The sequence below is a fragment of the Helianthus annuus genome, chromosome 10, assembly GCF_002127325.2.
Source record: "Helianthus annuus cultivar XRQ/B chromosome 10, HanXRQr2.0-SUNRISE, whole genome shotgun sequence".
Taxonomy (NCBI): Eukaryota; Viridiplantae; Streptophyta; class Magnoliopsida; order Asterales; family Asteraceae; genus Helianthus; species Helianthus annuus.
Window position 1 is genome coordinate 4099590 of NC_035442.2, and position 23705 is coordinate 4123294.

The window sequence follows — 23705 nt, forward strand, 5'->3', positions numbered from 1 at the left end:
TAGAACGCGAGGTTGTTACCCGATGACCAATCAGCATATATCCAACCCTAATCCCTCTCATGATATCTCGATTGCCAACGGCACCAAGAACGTATGGTTTAGAACTATGATCAAACATACATCAACAATTTACAAACACCTAATCAAACACCATAATAAACTAACAACACATGCACAGTTTAATATTCCAGAATTTAAAGAACAAACATAATTGTCACAAATAAAACCTTACACTCAAGATGATCACCAAGCAAACCTAGCCGCTCATAGTGTCGTGAATCGTCATAACAATCAAACCTTTGTCCAATGGAATCAAAAACAAAGTCTCCATGTTTAGACCACTCAAGAACACCTTAGAACACCCCAAATTCGCCCCCTAGGAGTTATAAAATGAATGGGAATTATTAGATGATGAAAAGGCACCATAAACAACCTTAAATGAGGGAGTTACAAGTTTCACGCTGGCCTCCACCGTAAATTACGGTACCACCGTAAGTTACGGTGGCTTAAAATGGTTTACGGTGGAGTTAAACTGAGTTACGGCATCAATTTTTGTCAGAGTCTACCGTAAATTACGGTACCACTGTAAGTTACGGTAGGCTTCAGCAATCAATTTTTGTTTTCTTCATAACTTTCTCGTTTCAACTCCGTTTTCTTCACCGTTTTCGCCTACGTTCTCGTAATTTCATCCTCTATCATGTTATCTTCTTAATTCTTCAATTCCAAAATTTTATTTTTTTCATTTATTCTCCGTCTTTCAATCTACAATCTAGTCGTGTCTATTCGAAGCTTTATTTCCATACTTTTAAGCTCTAAATGTACCTGAAACACAAGCAACCGTAGTTATCTAATTCAAGACAATTACATGATCAAATGAGGGATTCACTCGTCTTTTAACACACTTAAGGGTTGTTCCATGGACCACCCGTCATTCGGTAGACAACTACGAGGTAATTTCAAGTTTTCTGTGCATTTGATGAGAATTTAGATGCATAAAAACTGTGGACGGTTGAAGCGGCGATTGGTAGTTGGAGTTGTAGGCGGCTTAAACCCTAGAAATTTGGGGAAGATGATGAAGTGAGTGTTGAGTTTGAAAGGATTGAGAGGGAAATTACCATTTTACCCTCATGTGCATTGCACATGACATGTTTTAACTGAGATTTCTAACCAGGTTTGGCCTAAAGGCACAAAACATGCAAGATTTTGAAAGGTTAAGGACACCGCCTGTAAAATTTTTGGCCAAAAGGACAGCGGCTGCAATTTGATGTGAACATAAAGGACAAAACTTGTAATTTACTCTTTATTTTATAAATTTCCGAGGACGTTAATTTTGTTGTTTGTTCATTTGCTGTCATTTATACATATTTTCAAAACACTTTCTCCTCATATTCAACCATTTTGGCTACACTTTCACACGGTAGGTATTTAGTCGGTTCCTTTGCGGTTGCATTTAGCTTCTCGATGATAAATGAGCGAAAAAATGAAAAAAAAGCTTAAGAAAATAACCAAGTGAAACCAAGCATAGTTGTGCATAGTAGATGCACAACCGTGCCCAACCAAAAGAGCCTTCGAAACTAACTCTATAAGAAGCATAACCGTGCCGACAAGATGCATCGATGTATCAGCCAAAAGCATTGACGCATGCTTATGCATGTGCACAAGCACGACTGTGCCAACCACTTCTGAAAAATCATACGAGTGTCGCAGGAGACTGGATAATGGAACAATTGTGCATCCATTAGCACAATAATGCTAGCCTTTGAATTTGCATGATTGTCTCGATGGACCGCTAAAATTTGTGGATCACATAGTGGACCGAGAATTGATTTGTATTGTAATTGGTTTTGGGCCATGACTACTTAATTCAAGTGAATCGTTACAAATAATTAATATTTGGGCCAGTTATAACAGCAAGACAAGTGGGCCTTAGATTAATTTCAAGTTTGCAATATTGAGTTTTTGCAACTTGGAAATTATTTGGATTGTTTTGAGAGTTTTTGCAAAGAAAGGGGGGGGGGGGGGTAGAATTTTCAAAAATTAAATGTCTCTTCGCAAAACAAACTGCTCAAGGTGCGTTAATGAAATAAGTTCGTGTAAAAATCTTAAGATTCACTGGGGGTTAATCTTTCCGCTGGTGAAACGTTTAAAACATGATGCAAGTTTGAGCATTCGTTTGGTTCAGTTTTGTCAAGTATGTTCGTGTTTTAGTCGATTTTGTTCATGATGAAGCGGATTGTTCGGTGGATGATTGTTGAAGATCGAGCATTTATCATATGCCGGTTATAATAGAGAAGATTAGTGTTTCTTGGTCCCTTTTCCAAGATTGGTTGCTAGTCGGATTCTCAAAATAATTGGAGGGTCTTACACTGAGGGCTATATTGGAGATGAAAGGCATCGGGTAATTTGTGGATCCGTGAAGAAACAAGATTGCTTCATGAAGATATGAGACGGAATGATATCATACATTTGGTTGAAGATTTTGGTCAAGATGGTAGTTATACGTTTTCATAATTCAGATTGTTATTCACTTATCAAACTGAATTTCCTGCCTTTGTGAAAGTTGAAGTCTTTGATGTTGGACATTGGAAATTCAACTTCTCTATCTTTTGTTGGTTAAATGTGTTTAACTCTAAAGTGGTTATGGTTGAGTGGTGAACTTCAGTGTTTGATGTTGGAATCATCAAGTCTCAAAGTGGCCATTTAAGTGATCGTCAGCAAATATTTAATTAGAAGGGATAGTCTGTAAATGCAGTAACTAGTAACTGATGATTATCAGTGTCATACTAAATTGATAGCAATAGTTAAGGGGGAGTCTGTAAGTGCAGTAATTATGACTTTATCAAGTATGGTCAACAAAGTCAACAATGGTGTGGAATAAACCCTCACAAAGCTTTAGGGAATGATCCATTACAACTTTGTTAAGGAATAAACCTTTACTTGTTGCCAGGATTTAAGATGGCATGGCCTATATATTTGTTATGTTAGGTTAGAAGAAGGAATTCAATTCAAATTTCAGAAAGATGAGAATTTAGAGAGAGAAAGTTAGGGAGAGAAATATTGTGTTTCAGGTCTTTGTGACTAGTTTGTCTTTGTGATAGGATACGTACTCTTTCGGTGTAATCTATGATGATTAATGAAAGAGTTTCCCTACTATCTTCTACACTTACTTATGTTTTATGTTTACATCTCAATTAGAGACGAGCGTGGTACCGGTACCGAAATTCGTCAAAACATGGTACTGGTACCGGTACGGGACCGGCATTTGAAGCTAAAATTCGGTATTTTACCGGTACCGGAAGTACCGGTACCGAAAATGCTCCAAAAAGTGGGTACCGGTACCGAAAAACTCGGTACGGGAAATTCGGTAACGGTACCCAGTACCAAATGCTCATCACTAGTCTCAATCAAGTGCAATGTTCGTCGTGTTTGTCATCGATCCAGGGGATCTCAGGGATTTTCATCGGATTAAGTAACGGTGATGAATTGACCGTTTTGCCCTTGCACCGTTAGTGGGTAATCCATTGACGGAGAAATTGAATGGCGTTAGGCAGCAAGGGGGTAAATTGGAAATGTGAGGGATTGAAACAAACGAATTTTTAAAATAGGATCTTGATGTTTCAATTGAGTTAAACCACAAGAACTCAAACTGAAGTAAACATTTAAAAATAAAACTAAAACTTCAACAAAAACATGTTACAAGTGACCACCCAAGCCTCTAATTGGGCCTAGTGAATGCTTGTGGGTTATTACTACATATTTTGAATCCAGATTACATCACAAACAAAAGGCATTTGGGCTGTTATTTGAAAATCCAAATTATTAGGTCCTTTTTAACTGGTTTTGACAGAAAATGACATTTCACGTTTCAATATTAAAGAAAACATTTACTTTATTGACTAGTTGATTTGAAAATAATACGATAACTATCGTCTATCACTACAAGCACGACTATATAATATTTTCTATATTATATCTAATAACTATCGACTTTAGTTATTTAATATCACATATATATAATAACAACTAAAAAAAGTACTTATTTAATCTATACTATATAATAAAAGAAACCAATTGGGGGACACATGTCATTCATTGGAGCCCTCTCTTAATTAAGTATAGATAATTAATATTAATTAAAAGATAATTATAAAATTAAATTTCATATAAATTTAAATAATTGGTATAGGAGATAATATAATATTTTGAAATATTTATTAGATTTCAAAAATAATTTATCCTGAAATATAATGTTTTTATGGAATGGCACGCTTTCATAGAAACCAATTGGGGGACACATGTCATTCATTGGAGCCCTCTCTTAATTAAGTATAGATAATTAATATTAATTAAAAGATAATTATAAAATTAAATTTCATATAAATTTAAATAATTGGTATAGGAGATAATATAATATTTTGAAATATTTATTAGATTTCAAAAATAATTTATCCTGAAATATAATGTTTTTATGGAATGGCACGCTTTCATTTTAATATTTCAATAATATTTTGACTCTGATTGTTGGTTCATTAATTGTAAAATTGAAGTTATTTATTAATTTTAGATAAAGATAAGGATAAAAATAAGTGATATCTATATATTGATTATTAATTAAAATTAATATTAGAAGAAATTTATTAAAAAATATAAATAAAATTTATGAGGTTGAAGTAGAGAATGACATGTGTCATTATTTGAAGTCTTTTATTATAAGTTAGATTATTAGTTAACCTTTTTTTTCCTTGTATCAACTGTATTAACTTTAGTTAAAAAATATATAAAACAATGAGCTCTTATTTTAAGGCAAATGAGACAATATCATTATGTTAAAGTGTTAAAACTTAGAAGATGACATTGAAGCTTCTTTTTATGTTGTTTTGGAATAGTGAAACGGCTCTCATCAAGGGTGTTGGGTCTTTATGGGAGAACTTGTAACAAAGTAAGAAAAATTAATCATCATAATAGACACAGAAAGATGATGGGTTTATGATGAGCGACACCACCAATCAATGGTGGTTCTATGTGTATCCAAGGGGATGCACGAAACATCTCTCAACTTTCTTGGCGTAGTGTAAAATTTATATTTATTTTAATTCGTTTTATATATCAGATACCCCTTAATGTAGGTAAAAGAAAATTCTTTGTTTTATGAATGTACAGTAGGATCGAAAGCTTAGTTTACAGCTTTTGGCCAATGTGGTTTGTATGTCTGCATTGATTGGAAGGCCACGTTACGAGTAAAAGTGATTAGGAGTGTGGCCTAGTCGATAGAAATTCAAATATGTGGCTATGTAACATAGTAGATATATAAGTACTAGATGATGTGTAAGGAAAATCTAAACTAGATGATATATATGCTTAATCTTTTGGCAAAGCAAACTGCAAGGGACAAGGTTTCATATCATTATAGTTGGGTTGACTATAAAAGAGACAAGTGGAAGGGGTGAATGTGATAATGGGTCTTGATGAGTTAACTAATGGAAGGAAATGAAAGGACGCGGAAGGAAAGTGTAAAGAATTTGTGTTTTAAAGTTTTTTTTTTTTTTTAACGAAATGGGTTAAAAGAAATGAAAGGAAGATCTTCTCTCGTAACATTCATTTCAAGATTGAAGGAAGTGAAAGGAAGATAAATATAATATTTTACTCTTCCACTAAAGCTACTCTAAAATCCACCAGGGGTATAAGTGTAAAATTATACATGTATTTTAGGGAAATCACAAATATAAACATTGACCAGTGCTTTGAGCGAAAACAAACATAAAGAGTTACATGTAGAGGCTTTATGAAAATACAAGGAAGTGACATTTTTGCCTGGAGACTAAGCTATAAACGTTTCATAAGTTGGCAAGACCCACTAAACCACCGATAAGTATGCGACAAGTAGCACATTTCAAAGACAGAGTTTACACAGCCTTCTTGTGACAGGAAACATCTAAGCCATGACCTCTTCCCCTGAAAACTCATCCTCTCTATCCATCTAACGCATTGTCATCATTTATCATCACCCCTATCTCAATATTTGTTCACTGTCTCGAATATCCTGCCTCCATCCATCGAATTATCCCTCAAAATTTTAACCCCTTGCCATGACAACTCCATCCTGGTAATTCAAACATCACAAATCAATTTTGATGTCAAATATAATCGAGTTTATTTTACTATTTATAAACCATAGTGTCATATCAAGTTTGAAATGTTATAAAAACAAAACAATAATAATGTTAATGAGAGAGAAAGTTTAAAAGAAAGAGTAAATTACGATTTTGGCCCCTGCGAATATATCACTTTTACCATTTTAGCCTAAAAAGAAATCTTTTAACATCTGAGCCCCTAACGTATTTCTTTTAACCCTTTTGGCTCCAAACATTTTTTTTCCTAACCCTTTTGGCCCCTAAAAATAAATGGATAAGGTTAGTGTTAGAGATCAAAAGAGTAAAAGTGATATAACCACAGGGGTCAAAATCGTAATTTACTCTAAATGAAAAAAAAAAGATGTAAAATATTTTGATATCTAAAATAAGCCACTTTTCCAAAAAACATTCCCCCCACTAAACATGCCCATTTCTTCTCCACACTCTAAACCGCCACCACCACCACCGTCTCCGCCACCGCACCACCACCGTACCACCGCCACTCTCAGATCCTAAACCACTAGCTATTCTCCACTCCAATTATCTCATCCTCAATCACTCTTCTCACACACACACTACGCACCACCACTTTTTCCACTTTTCCGAACAAAAAAAAACCACAAATTATGAGCTCTAATTGCTCTTCGAGTTAGGGTTTCTCTGTTTCCAATGGAGAAGAAGGTGTACGAAGTCTGGAAAGGCCGGAATGTAAGTTTTCGGAGTTCGATTTTGAGTTTTGGAACCCTAGGTTAACTGTTTTGTGCTTGTTAACGCTTGTTGCAGTTGATTTTTGACTGATTTCGATCGATTTAGTGTGTTTTGTGATTGTTTACGCTTGTCGTAGTTGTTTTTGATTGATTTTAGTGTGGTGTGTGAATGTGAATGCTGTTATCTGTTGTGATTTGGAATTGAAATGAGGCTGTTTGGTGTTAGGTTTAGACTATTGTGCAGTTTGAGATGAAGCAGAGATGTGTTGAAAGAACTCTGGAGAGATTAGGTGACTGACAATTTTAGTGTAAGTTTATGGATTGAATTGAAGAACATTTGTGCATGAAATTGAACTTTGTAATTGATTTGTAACTTTCGATAATGAAAGATGTAAGAACTTAGGGTTTGTGACTTGTTGCAGTCGATTTTGATTGATTTAGTGTGTTGTGTGGATATGAATGTTGTTATTGTTGGTGTTAGGTTTAGACCATTGTGTAGTTTAAGATGAAATGGAGATGTGCTATGTTATGTATACACCTGTAGGTTTAGTTTAAAAGAACTATGGAGAGATTAGGTGACTGACAACTTTAGTGTAAAGTTATGGATGGAAGAAGATTTGTACATGAAAATATGAAATGAACTTTGTAAATTTCGATTGCGAATGGTGTAAGAACTTAGGGTTTGTAATTTGTGTGATGCATACATAAGACATGTACAGGATAACATATGTTGAGCAAGGGGATTTACGGTTAAGGAAAAAGGAAGCCCAAGGAGCGGTCATTGGAATCCAACCATTCTAGAAAATAATTTGATAACCTAAGTCAACTGTTTTTGTGCTTGTTTCGCTTGTTGTAGTTGATTTTGATTGGTTAGTGTGTTGTGTTGTGTTGTGTGGATGTGAATGTTGCTATTGTTGGTGGTAGGGTTACATGTTGTGATTTGAAATTGAAATGAGGTTGTTTGGTGTTAGGTAACTTAGGTTTAGACTATTGTGCAGTTTGAGATGAAATGGAGATGTATACATTTGTAGATTTAGTTGAAAGAACTCTAGGTGACTGACAATTTTAGTGAAAGTTGTGGATTGAAGCAAGGTTTAAAAAAACGGAAACGAGTTTCGAGGCGTTTTCCCTTCGCCTTACGAGGCGTAAGCCTCGAGGCGAAACGAGGCGTAAGGCCGAGGCGGTATTAATAAATAAATATACAAAATTATATATATTATAAAAATAATAATACCAACTAATTTCATCATCAGATTCATCAAAATCATAAAAAACACACTTAAAAAAGACATGAAATGCTTGAAATTAACACAAAAAGTCAAAAACACCAAAAACAGCTATCAAAATCCACTGAGGCGCACCTGAGGCGCAGCTTTCTTAGCGCCTCAGCCCCTCTAAGGCGCATATACATTAAAAACGCCATGAGGCGCGCCTCAGACTCGTTTTTTGGCCGTTTCGCCTCGAGGCGCGCCTTGAGGCGCACGCCTCAAACGTTTTTTAAAACCATGGATTGAAGAACGCTTGTGCATGAAATGAACTTTATAATTGATTTGTAACTTTTGGTTACGAAAGACGTAATCTAGGTGACTAGGTCAACTGGTTTTGTGATTATTCCGCTTGTTGTAGTTGATTTTGATTGTTTAGTGTGTTGTATGAATGTATGTTATTGTCGTTGGTGACTTGGTGTTAGGGTTATACTGTGATTTGGAATTGAAATGAGGCTGTTTGGTGTTAGGTTTAGACTGTTGTATGGTTTGAGATGAAATGGAGATGTAAGATGTGGTTTGTATACACCGTAGATTTACTTGAAAGAACTCTAGGTGACTAACAATATTAGTATAATATCATGAATTGAGGAATATTTGCATAAAATGAACTTTGTAATCGATTTGTAAGTTTCGGTTACAAAAGACGTAAGAACTTAGGCCCTTAGGGTTTGTGATTTGTGTGATACACTGATACATGCATAATACATGTACATGACAACATATGTCAAGTAAGGGGATTTAGGGTTTAGGAAGTAGGAAGTCTTAGGAGTGGCCATTAGAATCCAACCATCCTAGGAAGTCGTTCTTCACAATTCGGACGGCTAATGCAATTGTAGGGTCTTGTAGTGTGGAAAAATCAAGAAGTTGTTGTGGCGTGTAGCACTTGAAACGATGGTAATGCATAGCAAAATGTTGGATTGGCTTGCAATTGTTGACAATTTGTGCTTTCTTTTGCTTGTTGTAGTTGATTTTGATTGATTTAGTGTATTGTATGGATGTGAATGTTGTTATTATTAATGTTAGGTTTACTTGCTGTGAACTTGTGATTTGGAATTGAAATGAGGATGTTTGGTGTTAGGTAACTTAGGTTTAAAGTGTTTTGCAGTTCAAGATGAAACAGAGATGTGTTATGCATAGTTATTAAAGGCAGGGCTGGCAATTGGGTACCTGTTAAGACACGATTAGACCTGTTTGACTGAAAAATACACCCTTTGACTTTTTTAATTTTTAATATTAATTTAAATTACAATGTTAGGATCTATCATTTATTCATCTTTGTACATAAAACGTAAAACTGTTTTATAAACATGAGGTAGAAAGTAGTTAAACGAGTCGTAATCATGTTTGAAACTTATGTTGTGCGCGCCGTCAGAAACCTGTTAAACCTGTTAAGACACGATTTGCCAGCCTTAAATTTAAAGCGAGAGCCCAGACGCGCCTAGGCGCAAATAAGGCCCCGGGCCCGACAAATCGCCCTGAGTGCGCCTCGCGCCTTTAATAACTATGTTCATGCCATAGTTATTAAAGCGCGCGCCTAGGCGCAAGTAAGGCCCCGGGCCCAACAAATCGCCCTGAGTGCGCCTCGCGCCTTTAATAACTATGGTGTTATACTGTTATGTATATGCCTGTAGGTTTAGAGTTTTATGAGTTTTGCAAGCAAGGAAGAACATTGTTGATCGAGTAGAATAACATTGCTTGTTTTCTTTTATATTGTTGCATTTGATCGATTTAAATCTTCTTGAGCAAACACTGAGAAGCGGGTTTTCGGGTTGTGTACTTGTGTTTGATCTCAAACAGGTATTACCTAAAGGGGGAACATAATAAATGGGCCAAACAAGTCAAACGGGTTGAAAGCCACACGAAGGCTATTTATAAATGCATACAACCTTTTAGATCATTTATATTAAAAAAAATTAGAGGGTCAACCACCCATCGATTGTTATAAAAGAGATAACACTAAACAGTGTTTGCGGGTCAACCCATATTTGAATTGTCTGTTTTGACCATACTATAAGATTGACCTGGACCTGTTTGACCATCTCCCGAAATTCTCTCAATGTATGCTTATTTCTTCGTGACATCTTTGTTTCTACTTGAATTATACCGCAACCTGTATGTTATCCTTTTAACATTTTTGCATATATCGATTATCATATAACCTTTTTCTTTTTTACATGTTCACTATCTTTGTCTTTATTACAGAAATTCTTTCTTGGAGGGAGATTGATATTCGGTCCAGATGCTAAGTCTCTACTTGCTACAGTTTCACTGATTGTTGTTCCGGTTATTATTTTTTGCGTATTTGTTGGAAGACATCTTCGTCATCAATTCCCGTCATATAATGCAGGATATGCCATAATTGTTGCTGCAATCGTCTTCACAATCTATGTTAGTCTTCTTAATCTATTACATCTTATGAAATGGCAAACTATACGAAACAAAAACAGGTCAAATGGGGCGGAAATTGCCTAAAGAAACTACACTGTGCCAGAAAAATACATTATTTTGTACCAATGCAGGTCTAGTGATCAAATTTAAAGGGTGTTTGGGTTCGCTTATTTACACAACCGATCTGTGTACTGCAATTTTAAGATCAGATATGCATTTCTGAGTGTTTTCTAATAATAAGTAGTGTAAGATTACTTATTTCAGATTTTGAGTAAAATGCCATTTTCGTCCCTAAGGTTTGGCCGGTTTTGCGACTTTCATCCAAAGGTTTGTTTTTTCGCATCCTGATCCAAAAGGTTTGAAATTTTGCCATTTTTATCCGGCTCGTTAACTCCATCCATTTTTTCTCTGTTAAGTCGAGTATTATTGTCTTTTTAGATTTTTTTTAACAAACTAAAAACACTAAAAGAAATAAAGTCAACAGAGGTGGATCTTTATGTCTTACAGTGTTTTTAGTTTAATAACAGAAATGTCTAAAAAGACTGTAATACCCCTGACTTAACGCAGAAAAATGGATGGAGTTAACGAGTCGGATGAAAATGGCAAGATTTCAAACTTTTTAGATCCAAATGCGGAAAAACAAACCTTTGGACGGAAGTCGTGAAACTGGCCAAATCTCAGGGAGAAAATGGCATTTTACTCTCAGACTTATTATTTTTGGTGATTTAAAACTACAAGTTTTCACTTAGTGAAATTAGTTGTTTTCATAGTTGTTAATGGCGAATAGCGACAAGGTACCTATATGCTACATATTGAATAGTGATAAATAGCGAGCCCTATTTTATAAATAGCGATACACTACATATTGAATAGTGATATATGCTACTTTACATGTATATATAACAAAAAACCTAAAATCTAGATATTTTATAGCTACATTTAATTGCTATTTATATTAAAATAAAAAAAATAAACTGTCGCTGTTATCGCTAGTTCGCTACAACCCTAATAGCGAGCCTAGACCTATACGCTATGTAGCGCGCTATAGCGATCGCTACGCTCGCTATTGACAACTATGGTTGTTTTCAGTAAGCTGATTACTTGCTTCTGCTTATAGTTTGTTTAAATGAACCCCAAACACCTCATTAATATATTAACTTATAAGAGAACTATTTTCGACAAAAGTGTTTGCGTATTTATTGACGGCAAAGCTTGTGATGATGGTTTGGCTGATTTAAATGGTATTTTATTTTTTTTATAGGTATTGGTGTTGCTTCTTCTTACGTCAGCCCGTGATCCCGGGATTGTTCCCCGTAACTCACATCCACCCGAAGAAGAATTTACGCATGAAACCGGGGGAAGACAAACACCAGCATTACAATTTCCAAGAACCAAAGAAGTGTTGTACAACGGGATCACGGTTAGAGTCAAATATTGCGACACGTGTATGCTTTATCGGCCTCCTAGGTGCTCTCATTGTTCCATTTGTAACAATTGTGTCGAACGATTTGATCATCATTGTCCTTGGGTGGGGCAATGCATCGGGCTGGTACGGTTTCAGTTCAGTTCTTACAACTTATTATTAGAGGTGGCAATTTGAGCTCGTTTGCTTATTAATTTGTCGTTTTGGTTTGGGTTTTATTTTATCTCGAGTGGGTCAAGTTAATCGAACATTTCAAACCTGCTTAAAGTCCCCTTATATTGTTATATTCAAATATATAGATATAGATTACTATTGTAATAATGCTCTGATGTTTGTAAGGGCAAATTGCATGAAATAGAAATAAATTTTACACTTTTTTCTAGTTTTAGCAACCACCTTACATTTTCGTAGTTTTGCTTACTTAGGAGTAAAATGCCATTTTTGTTTCTGTGGTTTTGCCAGTTTTGCGACTTCTGTCCAAAAGTTTGTTTTTCTGCATGTGGATCCAAAAAGTTTGAAATCTTGCCATTTTCATTCGGCTTGTTAACTCCTTCCACTTTTCTCTGTTAAGTCAGGGGTATTTTCGTCTTTTTTGTTAACTTAAAGAGCAATTCGATCTTTTTCACTTTATGTACAATCATTTAGCATAATATACAAACGAGTCCTTAAATGAAAAAGACCGAATTGCCCTTTAAGTTAACAAAAATATCCCCTGACTTAACGGAGAAAAATGGATGGAGTTAACGAGCCGGGTGAAAATGGCAAGATTTCGAACCTTTTGGATCCAGATGTGAAAAACAAACCTTTGAACGAAAGTCACAAAACTGGCCAAACCTCAGAGAGACGAAAATGACATTTTACTCTTTTTGCTTATTTTTAAAAAGGGCGGAAATGACATTTTATTCATGATTTTAGTGTATATGCTATGCTACATGGCATCTGATGTGATATCTAATAATTATTTTTAAATACAAACACTAGAAAATGATCATGATTTCAAACTTGTAAAACCATCCCGTTTTGATTTGCGTCTATTTTGACTTGTTACAGTATTCACCCGTGACCCGTCTTGCCACCTCTGTTTTGACCCGTTTCTCTTTTTCTATTTGTTTAACCCGTAAATATTTTGTGGTTCAGCGGAATTATCGGTTCTTTTTCCTATTTGTTTCTTCATCAACACTTCTATGCATCTATGTATTTTCGATGTCGGCTTTATACATTAAGATTTTGATGGATGATTATGAGAGTACTGTTTGGAAAGCCATGAAAGAATCCCCTGCTTCGGTTGTATTAATGGCTTATTGTTTTATTTCACTCTGGTTCGTTGGTGGACTCACGGGCTTTCATCTTTACCTTATTGGGTCAAACCAGGTTAGTCAAATTAACCCATATTTATATTGTGATTTTATTATGGAAACTAAGTAATTAACTTCATAATTAAAGTAATAAACCCTTTATGTCAGTTTGCAAGTTTAGGGGTGTCAAATCATGTCGGGGTTGAGGGGTTGAATTGTTCACACTTCACACGTAAAATCATGTAACTTGAACACAACCTGTTTGACCCATATATCTAAACGTGTCAAACGTATTGACGGGTAGTAATCATAGTTGTTAATAGCGATGATAGCGAGCGCTATAGCGAATAGCGTAGCGTAGCGCTGGATCATCGCCATCTGATGTTTAGCGTGAAATAGTGACAATTAGGTTTTTTTTTTCTTTTTAAGTATTAAGAACCGAATTTTTAGGCATTTTAATCGACCAAACAGCTGTAATTCTCACTAATTGCGTAAAAAAAAAACCTTAAATTTGTGAATAAAACTTCGATTTTTTTGAAACAAAAATTCTAATGCGTTATCGCTGAACATCAAATAGCGGTCGCTATTTCATTGCTATCACTACGTAGTGTAAAGGTAGCTTGTGTTAATTGGGTTGGTGGGTTGTATTAGGCCATCCGTAGTCATAAAGCCCCTTGTGGGGCGTTATGCGACACGTGTCGTGCCACGTCACACGGGGGGCTTTATGGGGCGTTATATCACTAGAGCCCGTAGTCATAAAGCCTTTACCCATCATTACCTATTTAATAATTTTCAATTTTATTAATTAATATAAAAAAGCATGCTTGTTTGTGATTGGTCCATTTTTCAAAATCCTCCCCCCATCAAGCGCTATACATATCGCGCCAGCCACCATTTTCAAACTCATAAAGCCCCTCCGTAATGGTGTTTGGGCGTTATAGGGGCTTTATAGGGGCTTTATGGCGTTATATGGAGCCCCATTACACATAGTCTTAAATGAGTTAAACGGGACGGTTGACAGGTCAACTTGTTTAGTTAAACAAGTAGGCAGGTTGACTTACTAAATTAAGCAGGCTAAACAGGTCAACCCGAACACAACCCTTTTATCAAACAGGTTAGATATGACAACATATAACTTGATTACAAACTAATAATGTCTTTAAACGTTGATTGTTACAACATCAACTAATAATACAACTGATTATCCAATTATGATTATACAATATCTGTTTGTTTCAGACGACCTATGAGAACTTCCGGTACAGAGCAGACAGCAGGTACAGCGTTTATAGTCGAGGTTGCGTAAACAACTTTTTCGAAGTTTTCTGCACGAAAATTAAGCCATCAGCAAACAACTTCCGAGCTCCATTTCAAGAAGTGCAACGACCGCCTCCGGCCGCCGCTCGAGAATCTGCCACCCATGATGGGGGCCCGGAGGACCGCCGTGTGAAGGTGGAAGATGACCTGGATATAGGCGGGGATCTATTGAAGATTTCTCAACGTCATAACATTGAAGGGATTGAATCAGATATACGTAGCAGAGGGAATGATGAAGATTAGCTTTTTCGGTTATGGTATGGTTTTAGTTGGTTGAATTTGATGAGGGTGTGGATGATGTAAATGTTCGAGAGGGCAAAATTGTCATTTTGAGTTGTGGTTAGTTGGTTTTGGTTGATTGATGCATTGGTGTGTTCTTTATGGATTGATTTTGTGCTACTTGGGTTTATTCCGTGTAAATTAAACTATTCAATGCTTATTGTGAACATGATGAATTGTGTTTGTTATGTGTGTCGGTCGCTTTCGATCTGGTCCCACAAAGCCTAAAGACGAACCGTAAAACCAAAGCAGCAACTAGCTTGGTTCGATTTGGTTCTTGCATCTGTTATTCAAACCCTGCTCAACTGATCTTATTTATGATTATGTTCTTCTAGATTTGTGCATTTACGTTCTTGGCTTTGGTATAAAATCACCGAGTAAAATGCCAAAATCATCCCTTAGGTTTAGCTATTTTTGATTGTACTGTACAAAAAGACTTTTTTTGTGCATTTGAGTCCTTGAGGTTTGTGTGTTATTGCCATTTTCATTCTTGAGTTGGGCAAATTATTGCGAGTTTCGTCCTTCGCCCCTCACGGATGAAAATGGCAAAATTTAAAACTTTTTGGATGTAAATGTCAGGGACGAAAATCGCAAAAGCAGTCAAACCTTAGGGACGAAAATGGCATTCTTGATTGTTTTTAGATGCAAATTATCCGTTCGGTTTGTGGGGATTGTTTTTGTGCATGCCACAAAATTTGCGACGCACATATGTTATGCTTAATTGCTTATTACATCCAATATGCGTATACTGACTTGATCGTTGAGGTGTCCATGAGGCGGCTTTGGGACCCTTTTAACGAGCTTTTTAAAGATATAAATCTCGAAAAAGATCTAAATGAACAAGAAAATGAAAAAAAAAAAACTAAAAAAACAATAAAATTTTGTTAATTACGACAAAACATTTTAAGAATAACATGATCTGAGAAAAAAAAAAGAAAAAAAACTGGAATATGAACAAAAGTTATATCCGGTGGTGAAGCAAAAAGCATAAAACTCACTCGTTAGTATCATGTCATCATGTTGTGACTTGATACAACAAACGGATTATATTTGTTGCAAATGATACAGATCGCTACGTCATTTGCAACAAATTTTTGCGATTTGTTGTATGATCGTACGGCACGATGATGTCGACATGATGACATAATACAAAAATTGTTCCCAAATACTTGCTCCTTAAAAAGAGCAAAACACAACCAAAAGCTACAACCTCAAACTACATTATCCTGCATGAACATGTTTTCCCAGTACTGTTTTCGAATTCGTCATCTGAATCGCTGTGTTCACTGCAAGAACAAGTGGAAATGTGTTTAAAAAACATCGTTCAAATAGAAGATTCTAGAACTGATCTATAAAGCATGTCAATATTAGTTGGTTAACAGTTCTATAACAATTCGAGCCATTTACATATGAACAAGTTAGTTTAGGCCATGTTTTATTTCTAACAAGCCAAATGATCAAACTATAAAAAAAGGCTTGAAAAGAAACGGGTCGAAAGTTGACTAGAGTGCAATCTTAATGCAAAAATTATCCTAAATCATTTTATTCAGAAATGTAGATAGTTATTGAAATAGTTACCTTTGGTAATGATATTTGATAGACTGTCGTTATAAAATATATGAACAAACACTCAAAACAGTGTTTTGGGGCCACAGCCCAGCTCGGCCCGTTTCGACCCATAAAAATACATGTTTTCTAATATGCTGCCGTAATAAAACATAGAGTTAATTACTGTTTTCGTCCCTATGGTTTGTCAAAAATCACTATTTCAGTCCATTAGTTTAAAAATTGCGATTTCAGTCCCTGTGGTTTCACTTTCGTAACCATTTCAGTCCACCTCGTAACCATTTCAGTCCCTGTACTTACATAATAAATGGATTGAAATGGTTACGAAAGTGAAACCGCAGGGACTGAAATGGTTACGAAAGTGAAACCACAGGGACTGAAATCACAATTTTTAAACTAATGGACTGAAATAGTGATTTTTAACAAACCACAGGGACGAAAACAGTAATTAACTCTAAAATATATGAACAAAAAGTTTTTTGGGTCAACCCAGCTCGAACGGTTTTGACCTATAAAAGATAATATGTTTTAACCATTTACCCAACCCCAACCTGTCAATACCACCTCTAACAATCAAGTAAACATTGTTTTTCCTCTTTATCCTTTTTTTTTTTGTACTTTTTGGTTTTTGTTCTTCATCTGCTAGTTAGACTTAAAACTGTGACCAACTGACCATAAACAAGAAAGATCGAAGTTTTCTAGCTAATTCAATTAGGAAATTGCTATAATTGTTAATTTTGCAAGGCTTGTTCACTAGGTAGCAATTTATTCATCACAAAATTTAACCGATCTACATGATAACACATAAGACAACTCAAAATAAAGGCAAGGAATTTATCATATACTAAAGCATATACTAAAGCAACCTAGAACTGATAGTATGATACCATAATTCAATAATCGACATTAGAATTACATGTTATCGGATATCCAGCGATTCAATGTTTGAAAGATTCAGATAATAAACTAAGGATAATATACATAAAACGGCCAAAAAACAACAAGCATGTGAAAAAAGAGGAGATGATTTGTGAGATCGGAGTAAAAGTCTCTCAAATTAAGTTAAAAAGAATCGGTATATAGGTAATACTAGGTTAGAACCCCGTGTATTACACGGGATTGAATAAATGTAATTTTATATACTAAATAAAAAAACAATATATTTTTAAAAACCTCTTTTATTACATGTGTTGAGTAATATAATTTTATATATTAAATAATAAAAAAGTTATATCTTGGTTTGAATAAATGTAATTTATATACCAAATAATAAAAAAAGTTATGTTTTTAAAAAAACTCAATGTATTGTACGGGTTGAATAAATCTAACTTTATATAGCAAACAATAAAAAAAGCTATATCTTTAAAAACCCTGTGTATTTTTAAATTAGGTTAATACTATTTTAAATTTTTGGTTTGATTAATAAGTTGTTTAATATAATTTCTCATAGTTAACAATAATAACATTAACAATAAATAATATGCATGTTTATCTACTGTTAAGTAAAACAATACTTTTTAGTTTAGATAAGACTTTACGATTTAAAGTTAAGTTTATTAATTTAGAGTTGATAAGATTTATATTAATTTAATTAATATTTAATATTTTAAATTAAATAATTATTATCTACAATTAAGGATGGTATAAAGTAATGAAAAAATTGTATAAGAAACATTACAAAACCATCTTTGAAAAAACGTGTGTATTTCTCCTCTTATTTCAAACCATTTTGTGATTTGTTTTTAGTTCAACTTATATAATGAATAACATAAACAAACTCATAGTTTAGATAAAACTTTACAATTTGAAGTTAAGTTTATTTATTTAGAGTTGATAAGATTTATATTAATTTAATATTAATAATTTAAATTAAATAATTATTATCTACAATTAAGGATGACCTAGAATAATGACAAGTGTCCCTTAACTGGTTTCTTTTATTATGTAGTATAGATACGAGGTTTATTACACCAAAATGTAGCTAGCTTTCACTTTTTGGTCATGGTATGTAATAATAAAAATGATTTTTCCATAGTATGTACTATGTAACATCCTTTTAGTTTTTCAACATTGTATGTATCATGTAAGTAACCTTCTGTAGCACATAAAATTGGTGACGAGGCACAATGACATGCCATAAATCACCATTGTATATGCTATAGAAGCTTACTTAGGATGGTGAAAAGTAAAAGTGTGTTACAAACAAATGGTAAAAAGGTGAAAATAAGTTGCATTTCCGTGTTAAATTAATCGATAATTGTACTTTACCTTTTTTTAATCAATTTTGTTGCAGCCACCATGAAACAGATTATCCAATACTAATCTAAAATAATTTTATCCAATAACAAAAAGATAAATAATCAGTTTCAATAAGCAATCCATCGCCCCTCCCCAGTGTGTGTGTGTGTGTATGTGCATAATTGGCAACCGAATTATCTATACTATAAATATGCTATTTTGTCAAATCAACCAACTTTAGCCCCTCAACTTTGACATTAATCAACTTTAGCCCCTCAACTTTAATAATGACATGTTTAAGGCCTCAGCTTTAATAATAACATGTTTAGCCCCTCAACTTTGGTAATGACATGTTTAACCGCTTAACTAAAACAACTTTAGCCCCTCAACTTTAATAACAACATGTTTAGCCCCTCAACTTTAATAATAACATGTTTAGCCCTTAACTACATCAAACAACTTTAGCCCCTCAACTTTAATAATGACATGTTTAGCCCCTTAACTAAAACATCAACAACTTTAACTCTCCCGATTTGTTTATTTTTATCTACGTTTCGAACCCACTAGTTTATATCTAAGTTAGCAAAAGAAGAATTTTACCATAAGCAAACAGATAATTTATCAATTTAAAGAACAAAAAAAATCATACCTGGGCTCAAATTCCCGAATCTCACAAAGTTCTCCCCCTCTAACATCCGTCCAATGCACACTCCTTCTAGCACTTTGGAACACAGGCTCAAGCTCGGGCTCGACCTCGTCACCGCTATTAACAGCAACCGCTACCGTAACAGTTGCGTCTCGTTTCTTCAAGCTGCTTTTAAGAGAAGTTACGTTAATACCATTACTATCACCATCACCTTCCACCAAATACGAGTCCCGAGAATTTTCTTCAACTTTTTCTAACTGAGACGAGTCTTTAACAACGGTTTGCTGATGCTGGGTGGGTCCCACAGACGGGCTCTCGAGTCCTGTGGCGGCACCACCAAAGCAGGTGAAGGAAGCACACCCGCAGGCACAACGGGGGTTCTTATTGGCAGCCAGTTGGAGGTCAGGGTCGGCTTCTTGGTCCACCAAATGGTACTGGGTCCACGGGGTAACTCTCATGGGCTTCTCCTCCTTTTTCTGGCCCAAAAGAAGTAGGTTCAGCCCGTTACTATAGCCTGATGCTGAGGAAGAGAAAAACCTTCCTCCTTCCACTGCTAATAACATCAGTTCTTTTCATTTGGGCCCACCATAAATCTTCTCTTTATTCAAACGTTCTCCAAATTCAACCACCTTATAATTACCTGCAGTAGGTTCAACCCGTTACTATAGCGCGCAACACATATTGTCAAATTTATTAAACGTTCTATGACAACTTTTTTATATAAAGTGATACAGATGCTGTTTCCTAACTTTCTATGACAACTTTTTATATAAAGTGATACAGATGCTGTTTCCTTTCTAGATAAGGTTTCTTTATCGAACATGATTTCCATACCCCGTTACAATATACACTTTCTAGTGTTTGATACTAGCTCCAAAGATCTAATCATCTAATTATCAAACGGAAGAGTAAAATTACTTATATACCCTTATTTTATCTGTTACTTATTTGAATAATCATAAGTAGTCACGCGCGCATGGCTCAAAACCATCAAAAAGTGATTATTACTTCAAAACGCACACCCAAACACCGCGCGTATCATGAAATTATTGAATTATTTTCGATAAGAACACCAAACAGATAACAGGATAAGACAGAATAACTGTACACCCTAATCTATCAGCATGGGAATGGAATCAATCTGTTCCATGCATGAGCAAGAGTATAATTTTAAAGAAGAAGACAAAAACAAGCATGGGACCAAACAACTGTTGGTTTACCTATCTGATTTGGCACATTCATTCATAGCAGAATTAAATAACTGTTCCTGTTACTACAACAGTTCAGATTCGTTTCTTCAAATCTCGAACAAACTAACTAGATTGAAATCTCCTAAAACTGTTAGAACATGAACCAAAATCAACAACAAACCTACAAAATCAAGGCGAACGAAGATCATACACAACCAAAACCTAGCGAAAACAAAATGATCAGATAATCAGATTCTAAATTAGGTCAAAAAATTACCTACCTAGTTTGACACATTCATTCATAGCAGAATTAAATCACTGTTCCTATAACAGCAACAATCTAGATTTAGTTCTTCAAATCTCAAACTAACTAACTAGATTTACCTGTTTTAAAAACTAATGTTCAATCATCTTCTAAATCTATAATAACACGATTACACAAATCAAAATCAGCAACAAACCTGCAAAATCAACGACAAAGCCACAAAGGAAGATCATACAAAACCAAAACCTGACAAAAACATCATAATACATTCTAAATTAGGTCAAAAAGTACCTATCTAATTTGACACATTCATCCGAATCAAATCACTGTTACTATTACTGTAACAATTCCAATTTATTTCTTAAAATCTCAATCTAACTACTTAGATTGAGCTGTTTCAAATGCTCTAAATGTTTAATCATCTTCCAAAAATGTTACAACATGAATCAAAATCAACAACAACCGAAGATCATACGAAACCAGAACCTAGCGAAACATGATAATTACAGTTTTCGTCCCTGTGGTTTGTCAAAAATCACTATTTCAGTCCATTAGTTTAAAAATTGCGATTTCAGTCCCTGTGGTTTCAATTTCGTAACCATTTCAGTCCACCTCCTAACCATTTCAGTCCCTGTACTTAGCAGAATAATGGATTGAAATGGTTACGAAAGTGAAACCACGGGGACTTAAATGGTTAAGAAAGTGAAACCACAGGGACTGAAATCGCAATTTTTAAACTAATGGACTGAAATAGTGATTTTTGACAAACCACAGGGACGAAAACAGTAATTAACTCTAATTACATTCTAAATTAGGTAAAAAAAACTACCTATCCAATTTGACACATTCATTCATAGCAGAATTAGATCACTGTTCCTATTATTGTAAATAATTTCAAATCTCAAACTAACTAGACTGAGCTGTTTCAAACACTCTAATGTTTAACAATCTCCTAAACTATTATAACAAGAATCAAAATCAACAACAAACCTGCAAAATCACCGACAAACGCAGATCGTACGTAACCAAAACCTAGCGAAACATCAATACATCGTAACAGATTCTAAATTATGTCAAAAATCATGATCTACAAACACGAAATCAGATTCATCGATCAACACAACTAATTAACGAAAATTCTCCAATTCAGTTCAACCTAACTAACAAGCATGGGACCATAACAACTGTTTTTTACCTAATTTAACACATTCATTCATAGCAGAATTAAATAACTGTTCCTATAACTGCAACATTTTAGATTTGTTCCTTCAAATCTCAAACTAACTAAATAGATTAAAATCTCCTAAAACAGTTAAAAACACGAATCAAAATCAACAACAAACCTACAAAATCAACGCAAACGAAGATCGTACGGAGCCAAAACCTAGCGAAAACATCAAAATCACATTCAAAATTAGGTAAAAAAACTCACGATCTACATACACGAGATCAGATTCATCAATCAACACAACTAATCAACAAAATCTCCAATTCAGTTAACAAATTCAACACACATTATAACGAAACCCTAAGATCTCAATCCGATTCGAGTGAAAAATACCTAAAAGCTTGAAATTAAGGCTCGCGGATCTGAGGATGATGTCAGGTTACGTGTGTGACGTCAGCTCGCCGGCGGTTGAAACGGCGGTGGTTTCCGGTGGCCGGAAAAGTGTACGGAAGAAGAAAGACTGCGGTGTGTGTGTGTGAGAGAGAGAGAGAGAGAAGTGAGATTGGGGGTGTGAGAAAAGTTTTTAGGATATAATGGACAACTCAACATCAAATCAATTAATTATTGGTTTGTTTTTTCAATTATATTTTTTTAAACGGCCAACGTAAAAAGAATCGGGTAGTATTACTTGATTGGTAACACTGACGTCGTTCCATTGGGTATTATAAATCGGGTATGTATTTCAGGTGGTAGTTACTGATGAAATGAGATGAGAGATAAATCTGTTGTGTGAGAAGAGGAGACGAGAGAAAGAAAAAGATGTGTTGGGGTAGTCACTGATCTATAACACCGACGCCACTCTAATCAGGCACCGAGTTTTGGTGTTTTATTCAGTAAGAACTCCTCCCTTTGTTAGAATCATTAAGGATAGATGATTTGTGTGCTAATAGCATATGTAATGCGATGGGGGAGTGCTGAAACATATTCACTGATTGTTCCCATGTGTAAGTACAACGTCAAATTACGAGGTTTTGTCTGTTGAAGCATTGTGAACTTGTATGGATTGAAATGGGCCGGGTGGGTGAAGTCATGTAAGCGTATGAACTTTTATTTGTTCGTTAAAAGTCTTGTGAGCTTATTACGTTTGAAATTAGTATAGGGTTGTAATATTGTAGTGATACTTTTTTCTTGCAAGTTGTTTTACGAGACGTGTGCATTTATTTACACTTTAGGTGATGTTAATATGTTTTCTTAGATCTTTTGTCAGTGCCTTTACTATTTTGGTATTAATAGATTTCTCGAGATTCCTACCCACCCTTTCTAACATTAGCATATTTTGGTACGATGCATTCCATTTACCCCATAATTTAGACTTGTTAGGATCTCTTAGCGATGATTCAGTCTGAATCATACTTGTAGTACTTAATAATGGATATATATTCTTTTTAAGAAATTGGGGCGTGTTAGACTTAAAACAAGTCACGCAAAAACATGATAATCCTTAAAGTCCTAATACTATGTATGTTAAGTTAAAAAAAGTAAAATGTTCCACAAGTACAACCATCGTGCCACTTAGGCTATGGCCTAGTGGTCAAGAGAAATTATCTCTTGTGAGGAGACTAAGGTTCAGTCTTTAGAATGTGTAAGTATTTAAGGGGAAAAAATTAGTCGTAAAAAAAATCTATCCATGGAGTATATGTGTATATATATATATATATATATATATATATATAGAGAGAGAGAGAGAGAGAAAGAGAGTGGATAAAGATTCCATAACAACATAAAGGGCAAGACCAAGTTGGAAGGAACTATTTGAATGGTCCA

At 34.8% G+C, this 23705-nt stretch overlaps 2 protein-coding genes across 3 annotated transcripts; one reads left to right on the forward strand and one right to left on the reverse strand.

Moving 5' to 3' along the window:
• Positions 1-6528: 6528 nt before the first annotated feature.
• Positions 6529-14984, forward strand: LOC110883826 (protein S-acyltransferase 8). Its single transcript, XM_022131477.2, has 5 exons — positions 6529-6839; positions 10309-10494; positions 11756-12043; positions 13055-13288; positions 14452-14984. The coding sequence occupies exons 1-5, from the start codon at positions 6801-6803 to the stop codon at positions 14770-14772; spliced, it is 1068 nt and encodes a 355-aa protein (XP_021987169.1). The 5' UTR covers positions 6529-6800; the 3' UTR covers positions 14773-14984.
• A 687-nt stretch (positions 14985-15671) lies between these two features.
• LOC110883827 lies at positions 15672-22473 on the reverse strand. 2 transcript variants are annotated; one of them, XM_035979053.1, is made up of 4 exons: positions 22275-22473; positions 20910-20959; positions 19262-19898; positions 15672-16094 (listed from the first exon to the last, which is right to left on the reverse strand). In XM_035979053.1, the coding sequence occupies exons 3-4, from the start codon at positions 19819-19821 to the stop codon at positions 16025-16027; spliced, it is 630 nt and encodes a 209-aa protein (XP_035834946.1). In that variant the 5' UTR covers positions 19822-19898; positions 20910-20959; positions 22275-22473; the 3' UTR covers positions 15672-16024. The 2 variants fall into 2 exon arrangements, with proteins under 2 accessions (XP_035834946.1, XP_021987170.1); XM_022131478.2 differs by lacking the exon at positions 20910-20959.
• Positions 22474-23705: the final 1232 nt, after the last annotated feature.

Bases quoted from the DNA above. Each gene is read 5' to 3' on its own strand.
- LOC110883826 (XM_022131477.2), top strand. From the start codon at position 6,801: ATGGAGAAGAAGGTGTACGAAGTCTGGAAAGGCCGGAAT. The intron at 6,840-10,308 runs GTAAGTTTTCGG...TCTTTATTACAG, and splicing joins AAGTCTGGAAAGGCCGGAAT to AAATTCTTTCTTGGAGGGAG. The intron at 13,289-14,451 runs GTTAGTCAAATT...TGTTTGTTTCAG, and splicing joins ACCTTATTGGGTCAAACCAG to ACGACCTATGAGAACTTCCG.
- LOC110883827 (XM_022131478.2), bottom strand. From the start codon at position 19,821: ATGTTATTAGCAGTGGAAGGAGGAAGGTTTTTCTCTTCCTCAGCATCA. The intron at 16,095-19,261 runs GTATGATTTTTT...TTGTTCTTGCAG, and splicing joins ATTCGGGAATTTGAGCCCAG to TGAACACAGCGATTCAGATG.